Source organism: Oncorhynchus gorbuscha, unplaced genomic scaffold (assembly GCF_021184085.1).
Source record: "Oncorhynchus gorbuscha isolate QuinsamMale2020 ecotype Even-year unplaced genomic scaffold, OgorEven_v1.0 Un_scaffold_1628, whole genome shotgun sequence".
NCBI lineage: Eukaryota > Metazoa > Chordata > Actinopteri > Salmoniformes > Salmonidae > Oncorhynchus > Oncorhynchus gorbuscha.
Genome location: NW_025746353.1, coordinates 104,372 through 121,198, shown reverse-complemented (window position 1 = coordinate 121,198; position 16,827 = coordinate 104,372). Strand labels below are relative to the sequence as shown.

Genomic DNA, 16,827 nt, shown 5'->3' with positions numbered 1-16,827 from the left:
CAAAGCCCCCCACCCCACAACTAGTCATTTAGTCAGAATGGTGGTCCCTACAGCTCACAACAAAGCCCCCCACCCCACAACTAGTCAGAATGGTGGTCCCTACAGCTCACAACAAAGCCCCCCACCCCACAACTAGTCAGAATGGTGGTCCCTACAGCTCACAACAAAGCCCCCACCCCACAACTAGTCAGAATGGTGGTCCCTAGAATGTCAGAATGGTGGTCCCTACAGCTCACAACAAAGCCCCCACCCCACAACTAGTCAGAATGGTGGTCCCTACGGCTCAGAACCCCAAACTAGTCATTTAGTCAGAATGGTGGTCCCTACAGCTCACAACAAAGCCCCCCACCCCACAACTAGTCAGTCAGAATGGTGGTCCCTACAGCTCACAACAAAGCCCCCCACCCCACAACTAGTCAGAATGGTGGTCCCTACAGCTCACAACAAAGCCCCCCACCCCACAACTAGTCAGAATGGTGGTCCCTACAGCTCACAACAAAGCCCCCCACCCCACAACTAGTCAGAATGGTGGTCCCTACAGCTCACAACAAAGCCCCCCACCCCACAACTAGTCATTTAGTCAGAATGGTGGTCCCTACGGCTCACAACAAAGCCCCCCACCCCACAACTAGTCAGAATGGTGGTCCCTACAGCTCACAACAAAGCCCCCACCCCACAACTAGTCATTTAGTCAGAATGGTGGTCCCTACAGCTCACAACAAAGCCCCCCACCCCACAACTAGTCAGAATGGTGGTCCCTACGGCTCACAACAAAGCCCCCCACCCCACAACTCATTTAGTCAGAATGGTGGTCCCTACGGCTCCCCACCCCAACAAAATGGTGGTCCCTACAGCCCCCCCCCCACCCCACAACTAGTCAGAATGGTGGTCCCTACAGCTCACAACAAAGCCCCCCACCCCACAACTAGTCAGAATGGTGGTCCCTACAGCTCACAACAAAGCCCCCCACCCCACAACTAGTCAGAATGGTGGTCCCTACGGCTCACAACAAAGCCCCCCACCCCACAACTAGTCAGAATGGTGGTCCCTACAGCTCACAACAAAGCCCCCCACCCCACAACTAGTCAGAATGGTGGTCCCTACAGCTCACAACAAAGCCCCCCACCCCACAACTAGTCAGAATGGTGGTCCCTACGGCTCACAACAAAGCCCCCCACCCCACAACTAGTCAGAATGGTGGTCCCTACGGCTCACAACAAAGCCCCCCCCCAACTAGTCATTTAGTCAGAATGGTGGTCCTGGTGTCTCTCCCAATCTACAGAGTGCTGTACAGACCAATACCCAGTCTAATAACTGAACAGGGGAGACTGGGGCAGGGGTTCCACATGTTGGTGTCTCTCCCAATCTACAGAGTGCTGTACAGCCCAATACCCAGTCTAATAACTGAACAGGGGAGACTGGGGTTCCACATGTTGGTGTCTCTCCCAATCTACAGAGTGCTGTACAGCCCAATACCCAGTCTAATAACTGAACAGGGAGACTGGGGTTCCACATGTTGGTGTCTCTCCCAATCTACAGAGTGCTGTACAGCCCAATACCCAGTCTAATAACTGAATAGGGGATACTGGGGTTCCACATGTTGGTGTCTCTCCCAATCTACAGAGTGCTGTACAGCCCAATACCCAGTCTAATAACTGAATAGGGAGACTGGGGCAGGGGTTCCACATGTTGGTGTCTCTCCCAATCTACAGAGTGCTGTACAGCCCAATACCCAGTCTAATAACTGAATAGGGGAGACTGGGGTTCCACATGTTGGTGTCTCTCCCAATCTACAGAGTGCTGTACAGCCCAATACCCAGTCTAATAACTGAACAGGGGAGACTGGGGTAGGGGTTCCACATGTTGGTGTCTCTCCCAATCTACAGAGTGCTGTACAGCCCAATACCCAGTCTAATAACTGAACAGGGAGACTGGGGTAGGGGGTTCCACATGTTGGTGTCTCTCCCAATCTACAGAGTGCTGTACAGCCCAATACCCAGTCTAATAACTGAACAGGGGAGACTGGGGTTCCACATGTTGGTGTCTCTCCCAATCTACAGAGTGCTGTACAGCCCAATACCCAGTCTAATAACTGAATAGGGGAGACTGGGGCAGGGGGTTCCACATGTTGGTGTCTCTCCCAATCTACAGAGTGCTGTACAGCCCAATACCCAGTCTAATAACTGAATAGGGAGACTGGGGTTCCACATGTTGGTGTCTCTCCCAATCTACAGAGTGCTGTACAGCCCAATACCCAGTCTAATAACTGAATAGGGGAGACTGGGGTTCCACATGTTGGTGTCTCTCCCAATCTACAGAGTGCTGTACAGCCCAATACCCAGTCTAATAACTGAATAGGGGAGACTGGGGCAGGGGGTTCCACATGTTGGTGTCTCTCCCAATCTACAGAGTGCTGTACAGCCCAATACCCAGTCTAATAACTGAATAGGGAGACTGGGGTTCCACATGTTGGTGTCTCTCCCAATCTACAGAGTGCTGTACAGCCCAATACCCAGTCTAATAACTGAATAGGGGAGACTGGGGCAGGGGGTTCCACATGTTGGTGTCTCTCCCAATCTACAGAGTGCTGTACAGCCCAATACCCAGTCTAATAACTGAACAGGGGAGACTGGGGTTCCACATGTTGGTGTCTCTCCCAATCTACAGAGTGCTGTACAGCCCAATACCCAGTCTAATAACTGAACAGGGGAGACTGGGGTAGGGGTTCCACATGTTGGTGTCTCTCCCAATCTACAGAGTGCTGTACAGCCCAATACCCAGTCTAATAACTGAACAGGGGAGACTGGGGTTCCACATGTTGGTGTCTCTCCCACCTACAGAGTGTGTCACAACATTTAACAGTGTGACACAGCCCCATTCTCCCCTAATCTGATGCTTTGCACTGTCACCCACAACATTTAACAGTGTGACACAGCCCCATTCTCCCCTAATCTGATGCTTTGCACTGCCACCCACAACATTTCCTTCCCATCGAATACAGACTGTGTGCTTTCTGTCCACGTGGTCACCAACAATATGCTTTGGGAACGCCCTGTGCTCTGTGGTGATTGGCTCGAATTGCTCTCGTGTCAAAAGGAGGTCAAGCCGACGAGACCATCAGATTCTCCGGGAGAATTTCCACCAATGGCCTTCAACACACCCCAGACATTGTCCTGACATGAACCGAACAAAATTCACCCAGAGGTTTTAGAGTTGGCCAGAAACAGTGTATGTGTCTGACCTGGTTGTTGGTCAGCTCTCTGTCCTCTTTCTCTCTCACTCTTCTGAACATTCCCCTTCTTCTTCTTCTTTTTCATCTTCTGTTCTGCCTCATCATCACTGAAGTCTAACGCCTGGAGAGAGGGGAGACAAGAGGACAGGACAGAGGACAGGGGACGGGACAGAGGAGAGACGAGAGGGGACAGGACAGAGGAGAAACGAGCCACGAGAGGGGACAGGACAGAGGAGAAACGAGAGGGGACAGGACAGAGGAGAAACGAGAGGGGACAGGACAGAGGAGAAACGAGAAAGGACAGAGGGAAACGACAGGACAGACAGAGGAGAAACGAGAGGGGACAGGACAGAGGAGAAACGAGAGGGGACAGGACAGAGGAGAAACGAGACACGAGAGGGGACAGGACAGAGGAGAAACGAGACACGAGAGGGGACAGGACAGAGGAGAAACGAGATACGAGAGGGGACAGGACAGAGGAGAAACGAGATACGAGAGGGGACAGGACAGAGGAGAAACGAGACACGAGAGGGGACAGGACAGAGGAGAAACGAGACACGAGAGGGTACAGGACAGAGGAGAGAGGGGGAAAGGGGAGAGAGAGAAGGGAGAGGAAAGGGAAGAGGAGAGAAACTTTATTATCCAAAGAGAATTTGTCTTGACATCTTAGATGCACCATCACAATACAAGTGTGTGTCCCCGAAATATTTCAAAAATTAGCATGTAGCCTAGCGGTTAGAGCGTTGGGCGGCAGGTAGCCTAGCGGTTAGAGCGTTGCAGGTAGCCTAGCGGTTAGAGCGTTGGGCGGCAGGTAGCCTAGCGGTTAGAACGTTGGGCGGCAGGTAGCCTAGCGGATAGAGAGTTGGGCGGCAGGTAGCCTAGCGGTTAGAGCGTTGGGCGGCAGGTAGCCTAGCGGTTAGAGCGTTGGGCGGCAGGTAGCTTAGCGGTTAGAGCGTTGGGCGGCAGGTAGCCTAGCGGTTAGAGAGTTGGGCGGGCGGGTAGCCTAGCGGTTAGAGCGTTGGGCGGCGGGTAGCTTAGCGGTTAGAGAGTTGGGCGGCAGGTAGCCTAGCGGTTAGAGCGTTGGGCGGCAGGTAGCCTAGCGGTTAGAGCGTTGGGCGGCAGGTAGCCTAGCGGTTAGAGCGTTGGGGGCAGGTAGCCTAGCGGTTAGAGCGTTGGGGGGCAGGTAGCCTAGCGGTAGCGGTTAGAGCGTTGGGCGGCAGGTAGCCTAGGGCCTGTGTGGCATTATGGGTAATGTGTGTTCCTCACCTCTGGTGGTGGTTCCTGGTCGTTCTTCCAGGAGGCGTCGGAGCCTTTCAACCTAAACACACACACACGCACGCACACACAGGCACGCACGCACACACACACACCCGTCAGCTTCAATTATACATGTGTGTACTGACCGTCGTAGCTGCTCATTGAGGATGTAGAGGGTGTAGTCAGTGTACTGACTGTCGTAGCTGCTCAGTGAGGATGTAGAGGGTGTAGTCAGTGTACTGACCGTCGTAGCTGCTCAGTGAGGATGTAGAGGGTGTAGTCAGTGTACTGACCGTCGTAGCTGCTCAGTGAGGATATAGAGGGTGTAGTCAGTGTACTGACTGTCGTAGCTGTTCAGTGAGGATGTAGAGGGTGTAGTCAGTGTACTGACCGTCGTAGCTGCTCAGTGAGGATGTAGAGGGTGTAGTCAGTGTACTGACCGTCGTAGCTGCTCAGTGAGGATATAGAGGGTGAGTCAGTGTACTGACCGTCGTAGCTGCTCAGTGAGGATATAGAGGGTGTAGTCAGTGTACTGACCGTCGTAGCTGCTCAGTGAGGATATAGAGGGTGTAGTCAGTGTGTACTGACCGTCGTAGCTGCTCAGTGAGGATATAGAGGGTGTAGTCAGTGTACTGACCGTCGTAGCTGCTCAGTGAGGATATAGAGGGTGACCGTCGTAGCTGCTCAGTGAGGATATAGAGGGTGTAGTCAGTGTGTACTGACCGTCGTAGCTGCTCAGTGAGGATATAGAGGGTGTAGTCAGTGTACTGACCGTCGTAGCTGCTCAGTGAGGATATAGAGGGTGTAGTCAGTGTGTACTGACCGTCGTAGCTGCTCAGTGAGGATATAGAGGGTGTAGTCAGTGTGTACTGACCGTCGTAGCTGCTCAGTGAGGATATAGAGGGTGTAGTCAGTGTACTGACCGTCGTAGCTGCTCAGTGAGGATGTAGAGGGTGTAGTCAGTGTGTACTGACCGTCGTAGCTGCTCAGTGAGGATATAGAGGGTGTAGTCAGTGTACTGACCGTCGTAGCTGCTCAGTGAGGATGTAGAGGGTGTAGTCAGTGTGTACTGACCGTCGTAGCTGCTCAGTGAGGATATAGAGGGTGTAGTCAGTGTATTGACCGTCGTAGCTGCTCAGTGAGGATGTAGAGGGTGTAGTCAGTGTACTGACCGTCGTAGCTGCTCAGTGAGGATGTAGAGGGTGTAGTCAGTGTACTGACCGTCGTAGCTGCTCAGTGAGGATATAGAGGGTGTAGTCAGTGTACTGACCGTCGTAGCTGCTCAGTGAGGATATAGAGGGTGTAGTCAGTGTGTACTGACCGTCGTAGCTGCTCAGTGAGGATATAGAGGGTGTAGTCAGTGTACTGACCGTCGTAGCTGCTCAGTGAGGATATAGAGGGTAGTCAGTGTGTACTGACCGTCAGCTGCTCAGTGAGGATATAGAGGGTGTAGTCCTGACCGTCGTAGCTGCTCAGTGAGGATATAGAGGGTGTAGTCAGTGTACTGACCGTCGTAGCTGCTCAGTGAGGATATAGAGGGTGTAGTCAGTGTACTGACCGTCGTAGCTGCTCAGTGAGGATATAGAGGATGTAGTCAGTGTACTGACCGTCGTAGCTGCTCAGTGAGGATATAGAGGGTGTAGTCAGTGTACTGACCGTCGTAGCTGCTCAGTGAGGATATAGAGGGTGTAGTCAGTGTGTACTGACCGTCGTAGCTGCTCAGTGAGGATGTAGAGGGTGTAGTCAGTGTGTACTGACCGTCGTAGCTGCTCAGTGAGGATATAGAGGGTGTAGTCAGTGTACTGACCGTCGTAGCTGCTCAGTGAGGATATAGGGGTCTATAGAGGGTCTGTCAGTGTACTGACCGTCGTAGCTGCTCAGTGAGGATATAGAGGGTGTAGTCAGTGTATACTGACCGTCGTAGCTGCTCAGTGAGGATATAGAGGGTGTAGTCAGTGTACTGACCGTCGTAGCTGCTCAGTGAGGATATAGAGGGTGTAGTCAGTGTACTGACCGTCGTAGCTGCTCAGTGAGGATATAGAGGGTGTAGTCAGTGTACTGACCGTCGTAGCTGCTCAGTGAGGATATAGAGGGTGTAGTCAGTGTACTGACCGTCGTAGCTGCTCAGTGAGGATATAGAGGGTGTAGTCAGTGTACTGACCGTCGTAGCTGCTCAGTGAGGATGTAGAGGGTGTAGTCAGTGAGAGACGGGGCGTAGAACATGGAGTCCTTCAGCTTCACTCCTCTCTCTGCGATGTCACTCTCTGAGTTAAACCTCAACACATAGAAGGGACTGGAGACCGGCCCAAACACCTCAAATACCTGGAGGAGAGAGAGAGTTAAACCTCAACACATAGAAGGGACTGGAGACCGGCCCAAACACCTCAAATACCTGGAGGAGAGAGAGAGTTAAACCTCAACACATAGAAGGGACTGGAGACCGGCCCAAACACCTCAAATACCTGGAGGAGGAGGACTGTGTGTGGGGTGGGGGGGTATTCTGAGGACTCCTCCCCGGGACTCTAAGCCCCTCTTACCTTGCCCACGGCCAGCCTATCAGAGTTGAAGATGACGCTGTCGTCCTTCAGAGGGGGCGTGTCCTTCAATGACTGAATGATCACTGTTGAGGAAACACAACAGACACCAAGAGGGGTCAGGGGGCATTCAGTCACCAAGAGGGGTCAGGTGCATTCAGTCACCAAGAGGGGTCGGGGGCATTCAGTCACCAAGAGGGGTCAGGGGGTGTAATGTGAAGGGCAGGGGCATTCAGTCACCAAGAGGGGTCAGGAGCATTCAGTCACCAAGAGGGGTCAGGGGGTGTAATGTGAAGGGCAGGGGCATTCAGTCACCAAGAGGAGTCAGGTGCATTCAGTCACCAAGAGGGGTCAGGAGCATTCAGTCACCAAGAGGGGGAAGGGGGTGTAATGTAAAGGGCAGGGGCATTCAGTCACCAAGAGGGGGCAGGGGGTGTAATGTGAAGGGCAGGGGCATTCAGTCACCAAGAGGGGTCAGGGGCATTCAGTCACCAAGAGGGGGCAGGGGGTGTAATGTGAAGGGCAGGGCCATTCAGTCACCAAGTGGGGTCAGGGGGTGTAATCTGAAGGGCAGGGGCATTCAGTCACCAAGAGGGGTCAGGGGCATTCAGTCACCAAGAGGGGTCAGGGGCATTCAGTCACCAAGAGGGGTCAGGGGCATTCAGTCACCAAGAGGGGTCAGGGGCATTCAGTCACCAAAAAGGGTCAGGAGCATTCAGTCACCAAGAGGGGTCAGGGGGTGTAATGTGAAGGGCAGGGGCATTCAGTCACCAAGAGGGGTCGGGGTGTAATGTGAAGGGCAGGGCCATTCAGTCACCAAGAGGGGTCAGGGGTGTAATGTGAAGGGCAGGGGCATTCAGTCACCAAGAGGGGTCAGGGGTGTGTAATGTGAAGGGCAGGGGCATTCAGTCACCAAGAGGGGTCAGGGGCATTCAGTCACCAAGAGGGGTCAGGAGCATTCAGTCACCAAGAGGGGTCAGGGGGTGTAATGTGAAGGGCAGGGGCATTCAGTCACCAAGAGGGGTCAGGGGGTGTAATGTGAAGGGCAGGGGCATTCAGTCACCAAGAGGGGTCAGGGGGTGTAATGTGAAGGGCAGGGGCATTCAGTCACCAAGAGGGGTCAGGAGCATTCAGTCACCAAGAGGGGTCAGGGGTGTAATGTGAAGGGCAGGGGCATTCAGTCACCAAGAGGGGTCAGGGGGTGTAATGTGAAGGGCAGGGGCATTCAGTCACCAAGAGGGGTCAGGGGGTGTAATGTGAAGGGCAGGGGCATTCAGTCACCAAGAGGGGTCAGGAGCATTCAGTCACCAAGAGGGGTCAGGGGCATTCAGTCACCAAGAGGGGTCAGGGGGGTGTAATGTGAAGGGCAGGGGCATTCAGTCACCAAGAGGGGTCAGGGGGCATTCAGTCACCAAGAGGGGTCAGGGGATTCGGTCACCAAGAGGGGTCAGGGGGCATTCAGTCACCAAGAGGGGGCAGGAGAATTAGCTGTTAGATGATACTGGTGACTGGTCCTAGGGGGAGGGACTAACCCAGCTGTTGGATGATACTGGTCCTAGGGGGAGGGACTAACCCAGCTGTTAGATGATACTGGTCCTAGGGGGAGGGACTAACCCAGCTGTTAGATGATACTGGTGACTGGTCCTAGGGGGAGGGACTAACCCAGCTGTTAGATGATACTGGTCCTAGGGGGAGGGACTAACCCAGCTGTTAGATGGTACTGGTGACTGGTCCTAGGGGGAGGGACTAACTCAGCTGTTAGATGATACTGGTCCTAGGGGAGGGACTAACCCAGCTGTTAGATGCTACTGGTCCTAGGGGAGGGACTAACCCAGCTGTTAGATGGTACTGGTGACTGGTCCTAGGGGAGGGACTAACCCAGCTGTTAGATGATACTGGTCCTAGGGGAGGGACTAACCCAGCTGTTAGATGCTACTGGTCCTAGGGGAGGGACTAACCCAGCTGTTAGATGCTACTGGTCCTAGGGGAGGGACTAACCCAGCTGTTAGATGCTACTGGTCCTAGGGGAGGGACTAACCCAGCTGTTAGATGCTACTGGTCCTAGGGGAGGGACTAACCCAGCTGTTAGATGATACTGGTCCTAGGGGGAGGGACTAACCCAGCTGTTAGATGATACTGGTCCTAGGGGAGGGACTAACCCAGCTGTTAGATGATACTGGTCCTAGGGGGAGGGACTAACCCAGCTGTTAGATGATACTGGTCCTAGGGGGAGGGACTAACCCAGCTGTTAGATGATACTGGTCCTAGGGGAGGGACTAACCCAGCTGTTAGATGATACTGGTCCTAGGGGGAGGGACTAACCCAGCTGTTAGATGATACTGGTCCTAGGGGAGGGACTAACCCAGCTGTTAGATGATACTGGTCCTAGGGGGAGGGACTAACCCAGCTGTTAGATGATACTGGTCCTAGGGGGAGGGACTAACCCAGCTGTTAGATGATACTGGTCCTAGGGGGAGGGACTAACCCAGCTGTTAGATGATACTGGTCCTAGGGGGAGGGACTAACCCAGCTGTTAGATGATACTGGTCCTAGGGGGAGGGACTAACCCAGCTGTTAGATGATACTGGTCCTAGGGGGAGGGACTAACCCAGCTGTTAGATGATACTGGTGACTGGTCCTAGAGGGAGGGACTAACCCAGCTGTTAGATGATACTGGTCCTAGGGGGAGGGACTAACCCAGCTGTTAGATGATACTGGTCCTAGGGGGAGGGACTAACTCAGCTGTTAGATGATACTGGTCCTAGGGGGAGGGACTAACCCAGCTGTTAGATGGTACTGGTGACTGGTCCTAGGGGGAGGGACTAACCCAGCTGTTAGATGATACTGGTCCTAGGGGGAGGGACTAACCCAGCTGTTGGATGATACTGGTGACTGGTCCTAGGGGGAGGGACTAATGTAAAGAATTGCTATTCTCTTATGCAAGTGATCAGCCTACTGCTAAATGCATGGCTATAACTCACAGTAAAGGATGTGGGGCCCCCTACAGGATAACTCACGCACACACACCCCCATCCAGCACACACACAGTCCCCTTTAGCTGAAAGGATGTGACGGCGGGATTCGAGAGTGACGGACGGCCCAGCTGAGCCAATGGCGGAAGACTACAGACGGAAGGCCCAGCTGAACCAATCCAAAGATCCGATCTCCCAGAATCAACCTACTTTCTGTTTTGTATAAATTGTATTGTAACGGTTCACTTTTTTCTCTTTTTCCTGCTGTTCTGTGCGAGCGAATGGGAGAGCCGTATATACGTGTACCAGATATTCTCACTCTGAATAAATCTGTCGCTTGTCGTACAATCTACCACCTTGTCTGAATCGATCCTTAACCGGCTCACCCTTCTACATATCATTTTATCAACAGAATTTGGTAGCGGGAGGATGGTTTAATAACGGTCCGGTCGAAGAGAGTTGATTGGGTGTGAGAAGGAGAGTGACGGAAGGACGGTTCCAAAAAAGACGGGTGAAAGAAATTCGGGGGAGGACAATAATTCTGCTCAACTCGGGAAACTGATCTAAAAGGTGCACCATAAATAAGGTAAGCAAAACCTGTTAAATCAAACTTTGCATATTGTCGTATAGTCTGTCTAAATTTTGATCAGTATTTCCGAGTAAGTATGAATTCTTGTGTAAATTTATAATTTGCTGACAAGTTGAAAGTACAGTGAAGTGAACATATGTGGTACAAACCGGCGACGGCCGGGTGATTAAATCATTGATGAGATATCAGTAAGGGGGTAGTTAATTACTATTCATTAAATCTGGCGTCGAGGGGATAAATTGTAATTTTGTCCCGTGACCCGGTCAGCACAGTCTGATAGCTTTCAATGATGAGGTATCACTTTTGAGGCCTGGATTAGTTCCGATAGGGGTCAATAACAGATCAGTAAGTGAATAGTTAATTACTATTCATTAAACCTGGCGCCGAGGGGACAAATTGTAATTTTGTACCGAGACTCGGTCGAAGTCCAGTCTGATGGTGTTGATTGATAGGGGTCGGACACGGACATGGATTTGGATAAGATAAGTTCCGATAGGGGTTAATAACATGTCAGTAAGTGAATAGTTAATTACTATTCATTAAACCTGGCGCCGAGGGGACAAATTGTAATTTTGTTCCGAGACTCGGTCGAAGTCCAGTCTGATGGTGTTGATTGATAGGGGTCGGACATGGATTTGGATTCAGCACGGTAGAGATTAGGGATAAAAATCAGTAAGGGGATAGTTAATTACTATTCATTAAACCTGGCGCCGATAGGGGAAAAGATTGGCAACTTTGTCCCGCGACTCGGTCGAAGTCCAGTCTGATAAGTAGTCCAAAAGATAGGCTGATAATGTTTAGAGAGAACACGTGTATTTGTAACTGTTCATATAAAATGTAATGTGGTTGTAATCGTCTCCATCAAGATTGTTGATGGTTTGAGAGAGAGAGAGAACTCAAGAAGGGTTATTGGATAATCCGAAACTTATATGTTGTATGTAAACTTCCATGTTGTATGTAAACTTCCATGTTGTATGTATCTATAACTTCTGTGTAAAATGTATAATCAGGAACAAAATGACTGATGTATAATTGAAATAAGATCTGAATATAATAATTAATATTGTGACTATATAGTCGAATAGATCCCTTGGTTGCGCGCTCCACAAAAGCTACACCAACCCAATCGTTTTTCTCGAACTGAATATTCAAGGAAAAGGCAGAGTGTGAGCAATAGTGCCTCCTCGAATACATCGTTGTTATTAACTAACGACGGGCTAAGCATATTCTAATTATATTCAAGTAGTCTGATAAAATTCCGATTAAGTTACGATTAATTTCCGATTGAATTAAAATTGAATTACGATTTAAAATTCACAATGGCGACCCCCCAATACTCCAAAGCTGAAGTTTAATGAGTTCCTAGATAAAAAAAATAGAATATAGATCAGGGGGAAAGAGACAGTGGAAGGATATAAAGAAAGTCTGGGAGGGAGTAAAGTTAAGATGGACGCAAGCAGGTTACCTAGGAGGGGGACGGCCAACCGGGGTCCAGTTGAAAACAATGGAATGTGGGTTAAGGGAGACGTTGCAGGAAGCTAGAGACAAGGAAATAGGAAGAAACAAGGCCCATTTATTGAGGAACCAAACAGAGAGAGAGAGCAGAAGAGGAACTAAAGATAGGAACTTGGGCCATAGAAGAAGCGCAGAAAGCACAACTAAAAAAAAATATCCTGAAATGATGGGGGGTTGCCACTCCCCCACGAGGGGCAGATGAACAGACGAGCTACCACCAGGAGATGGCGCCAAATCCCTCTACATGTATAATTACTAAAACATACAATACATGACAAACGGTGACCCTGACGTGGTCTGGTAAAAAGATATCGCTGGACATTGGTGTGCCAGCCGATTGGCCAGTACTGTCGTTGGACGGTGTGTCTCACAAATCCTGACCGGTCAACTAAAAAAGGGTAAGCAGACACCTGTTGTGGAAAACTAAAGTTCTGCACATTGGAGTTATACAAATTTAGTTTTGTGAGACACCTGTTTGATGTAAGTTACTAAATTTAAACTATTATGATGTGTGAGATTGGAAAATAGTTGAGAAAGTAATATCTCCATTGGCAACTGCAATTTTATTATTGATCAACCATACTTAATGGTGCATTGTGTATGGGATGTACTAGTATGCCTGGTTGGTAGGTGGTAACAGAGATCACTTACCACGTGTATGAATGATGGGTAACGGGTGGCCACCAAAGCTTGAATGGATAGTCTGGGACTACATGTATGAGTGGTGAGCAATGTGTGATCGCCAAAGTGCGAATAGAAAGTCATATGATGCGAACGTGATGTATTAGGCAGGGCCAAGTGTGAATGACGGATATTTAAATTGATTACTCGGACTTGAGATCGATTTAGCCGTAGGGAAAGGGTATCACTTGGGTTTCAGTAAAGACATTGGTTGTTGGCAGTATTGTAGTGTACATGGAATATCGTTGGAAATGGAAAAGGTGTAGAGAACGCCGAAGTCCACTCTAGATTTAAATAAAGGCAGAGAGGGCAAAGAGTGGAGGAGACTGAGTGAGAAGCTGTACAGAGAATGGACAGAAGGTGGGGCTATTGCATCTCCTACTGGTCTGCTTGCTGGGGAGAATGAAGATCTGTATGTGTCTGGTGTAAATTGAAGTTTACTGGCGTAAATGAAGATTTGTGAGACTCAAATCGTGTGCATGAAATACGTTTGATATTCAGCCGGGGACTAATATCGGTATGAATGAGGTCGGGGATTTTTATGATAAGAATGTTGAAAAGTCGCAGGCTTGCTGATGAGAGTAATATCATAGAATATTGAGGGGGTGTGCAAGACTGTTGGAAAAGGTGTTCAACTCTATTAACGTAAAATTCTGTGTGTAGAGTTATATTATGAAGTTTGGATTATACTAAAATTGTAGAATTACAATTATTAGGTTTTGTTTTTGTAGTAAACGTTTGGGTTAAGGGGATTTTCACGCACTGCAAAGACCTTGAAAGTTGGAGAGAAGTGAGGAGAGTTTTGGAAGGGGGGGCCAGAACAGGCAAAGATAGCAGTTGCTGAGTGGAGACAGGGGGGAGAGTTGGACATGTAGAAAATGTAGGGGGGAGCTCCTACAGGATAATGTCAGAACATATGGATACTATACTAATCTTACCTAAGTCATTATTTAGAGTAGGTAAGGTTGATACCTGGGCAAAGCCAGATATCAAAAGGGGGATGGGTGTAAATTGTGGTCTAGGATAGGATGGGGACGGGTGTAAATTGTGGTCTAGGATAGGATGGGGACTATTGGATAAGAAACTAATAATAAAAAAATAAAATAAAAATGTAAGCTAACAATTGGGCATAGAAGTTAAAGATGTAATCAGATAAAACATATGAGAAATTGTTTGTTAACCAAGCCTGTATGTCCAGGATTTTATGCATTACAGGTGAACTACAGGTGAAGTCACTCAATCCAGTCCCAGAGGCTTGGGGACCATAGAAGACCCCTGGTGACAGCTAGCTGAAAGAGCTGCCCAGATTCATATCGCACGGCGGAAGGGTAAGACACTTTTTCACTGTCGGACAATAAACAGAGTTCGGGAGAAGAACTGGAATTAACAGAATTCCGGGGGCTAACTCCCGAATGAAGTAACCCTACCTGTCCTATCACCCCTGTTTTTGTCCATAGGAGTGAGGATGTGTCTGGCTCTGGCTAAGTGATGTGTATTTTGTTCCAAAATGAACATAAGAGATCCCTAGATCTGGGTAGACAGGAAGTTAGAGTAGAGATTACATGATAACCGACTTCGGACTGTTCTAGGATTGGAGTAGAGGGTATCCTTATAGCATAGAGGGTCCCACAAGGGTGGATAGGTTTTCCATGATATGGGGGAAACCTGGGAGCAATGTTGAACTTTGTAAAGGTGATGAAATCCTACTAACCATCAAAAATATTAAGCTCTATGATGCAGGCACTCACACCCTCGGACTACAAAGGACGAGGACAGACATGATGGGTGTGTTTTCTATTAAGGTACTGCCAAGACCAGAGGTAATCGGACACACTCCTCTACCACCACTGTGTTAAAAATACCATTCAGATAATTAATGTTAGAGACTATTCGGCTATTGATCAATTAGGAACTGAGACTGGTTTTGATAGTAGGGACAATTTGTGGCTGTCTTATATGAGGTACACAGCTAAATCCCTGACAATAAAGGACTGCATTATTTGTAGTCATGCTAGACCTGTTCTGGCTACACACCCATTTGGTGTTGGGGCATATGGGGGCAATTACAGTTGCATCACGGGTACAGGTAATGGCATTGATTATGGGAGATTGCCTGGAGCTGATTGCAGCAGTAACATAACCATTAATTCCACTTGTGGATGATGTGTGGAGCCAAAAGAGTGCTGAGATCCATTCTTAGAGGAGAATGGCAAGGTACGTGTGGTCTGACCAGTTGGATAATTCCACTGACCATTGTTGATGTTACTGCTGAACAGCTGCTGAGTTCTGTATCCAGGGGACCTGAGAACATTCCATCCCATGGGAGACATAGACGTAGTGCTCCATGGACAGAGGATGTAGTTGACATACACTAACCTGTTGGGAGTGCCAGTGGGTGTTCCTCATGAGTTTCAGGCCTTGGGTAGGAATGATGGACTCTGGCACTTACTACCTATTATGGGTCCAGCCATAGTGGATGCTAGACAGACTGCATGGATTAATTATATCTACTATAATCAACAGCGTTTGGTGAATTACTCCTGTGATGCACTCACCGGTATGTCTGAACAGCTTGAGGCCACATTTGGGGTTTCCAGACAGAATACACTTGCCTTGGATATGCTTCTTGCCAGTCAGGGGGACGTCTGCAAGATGTTCGGTAAACAATGTTGCACGTATATTCATAATAATACCAGTCCAGATGGTGATATATCTAAGGCGGGCTTGATACACTATCTGCTAAGATGAGGTCCACGGGGGGGGGTGGAGGAGTCTGTTCTCTTGGCCTGGTTTGGTAAGTACACTGGTATGATGGTTACTGGATTTCTGACCCTAATTATTGTATTATTTGTTATTGATATGCTGCTTGCATCATACTGTGTTTTAAGAAGTCTGTTACAGATGTGATGAAGGATTCAGGGAGGATGGGACTGACTGAGGATGACACATGATATGCTGTTGTGAAGGTTTGGAGCCCCTGGGTGGCAAGGAGCCCACCTGGTACAGGATAGGATTAGCTGAGAGGACCAGATGGTTTCTAATAATTCTTTACTCTGTTTTCCATGACCAAAGTTTTATCCTACATCTTACATGTCAATAACAATAAAGTTTTATCCTGTTTTTGATAAGTGACACCCTTGCGGGTGACAAAAGGGGGAAACAAAAGCATACAACAAAGGCATATATCACTTCTTATTAATAATACACTTTTTATTATTTTCATGAAATGCTATGACTACTGAAATAAAGGATAGTAAGTGACACCCTAGCGGGTGTCAAAAGGGGGACTTAGATTTCACACTATTTTCTTTTGTTCAGTTTTTGAATGAGCTGTTCTCTTTTGACATGAAGGTAGTTTAAACTTTGTAACTGTTATATGATTCATTGCTGAATTTGTGTTCACACCCATGGGATTATTTTACATTATAGCCATTACCATATATAAGATTGAATATTATCTGCTGTTGCCTTGTGTGGAGGTATGTATGTGTTATGCTACCTAGCTGATTTGAAACATTGTTAAAAGTATCAGGGCCATGGAACTTTCTCATGCTGGAAAATACAGAAGGGAGGGCACATTCAGAGTGTGGGTTGCGAGAACAAGCGGTCTTTTTGTTAGATAACAGGAGCCAGGTGCGAGATAATGGTATGGAGCATGAGACCCATCTTTCAGTTTGCAGCCATTTTAGGAGGGGGATCCAGTTGCTTATATTGATTAAGCTTCTCCATTGTATGTCTTCCCATCTGGGATGGGAAGAGGGGGAAATTATTTTTCTTTGTGGGCCATTTCCGTATAGACTTACCTAGCATAGGATATTTTTCCTTTTTGGATTATGTTTTCGTTTTGCTTGGAGTAATGTCTCTGGACTATATCATATCTCTTAGGAGATGTGAAGAGAGGGAATCACAGCGTTTTCCCGCTGGAAAAAAGTTGGCATATGTGGACAATCATTTTACTTTTATTTTGAGATGTTCTCCGCTCTGTTGAATGAGGGTTGTAAGTTCCTAGGTGGCTGGTAGCCAACTTAGTACATAGTGGGATTGAAT

General features: G+C 48.7%; 1 protein-coding gene across 1 annotated transcript in view; it reads right to left on the bottom strand.

Annotated features, from left to right (window-relative positions):
* Positions 1-3,118: 3,118 nt before the first annotated feature.
* Positions 3,119-16,827, bottom strand: part of LOC124023558 (H/ACA ribonucleoprotein complex non-core subunit NAF1-like) — a 37,993-nt gene continuing 24,284 nt past the window's right edge. The window contains exons 10-14 of the mRNA XM_046337937.1: positions 15,336-15,425; positions 7,027-7,109; positions 6,651-6,811; positions 4,499-4,550; positions 3,119-3,353 (exon numbers count right to left, since the gene is read on the bottom strand). Coding sequence (XP_046193893.1) covers positions 3,195-3,353; positions 4,499-4,550; positions 6,651-6,811; positions 7,027-7,109; positions 15,336-15,425 — 545 coding nt within the window. The 3' untranslated portion in view covers positions 3,119-3,194. The remainder of the gene's footprint in view (positions 3,354-4,498; positions 4,551-6,650; positions 6,812-7,026; positions 7,110-15,335; positions 15,426-16,827) is intronic.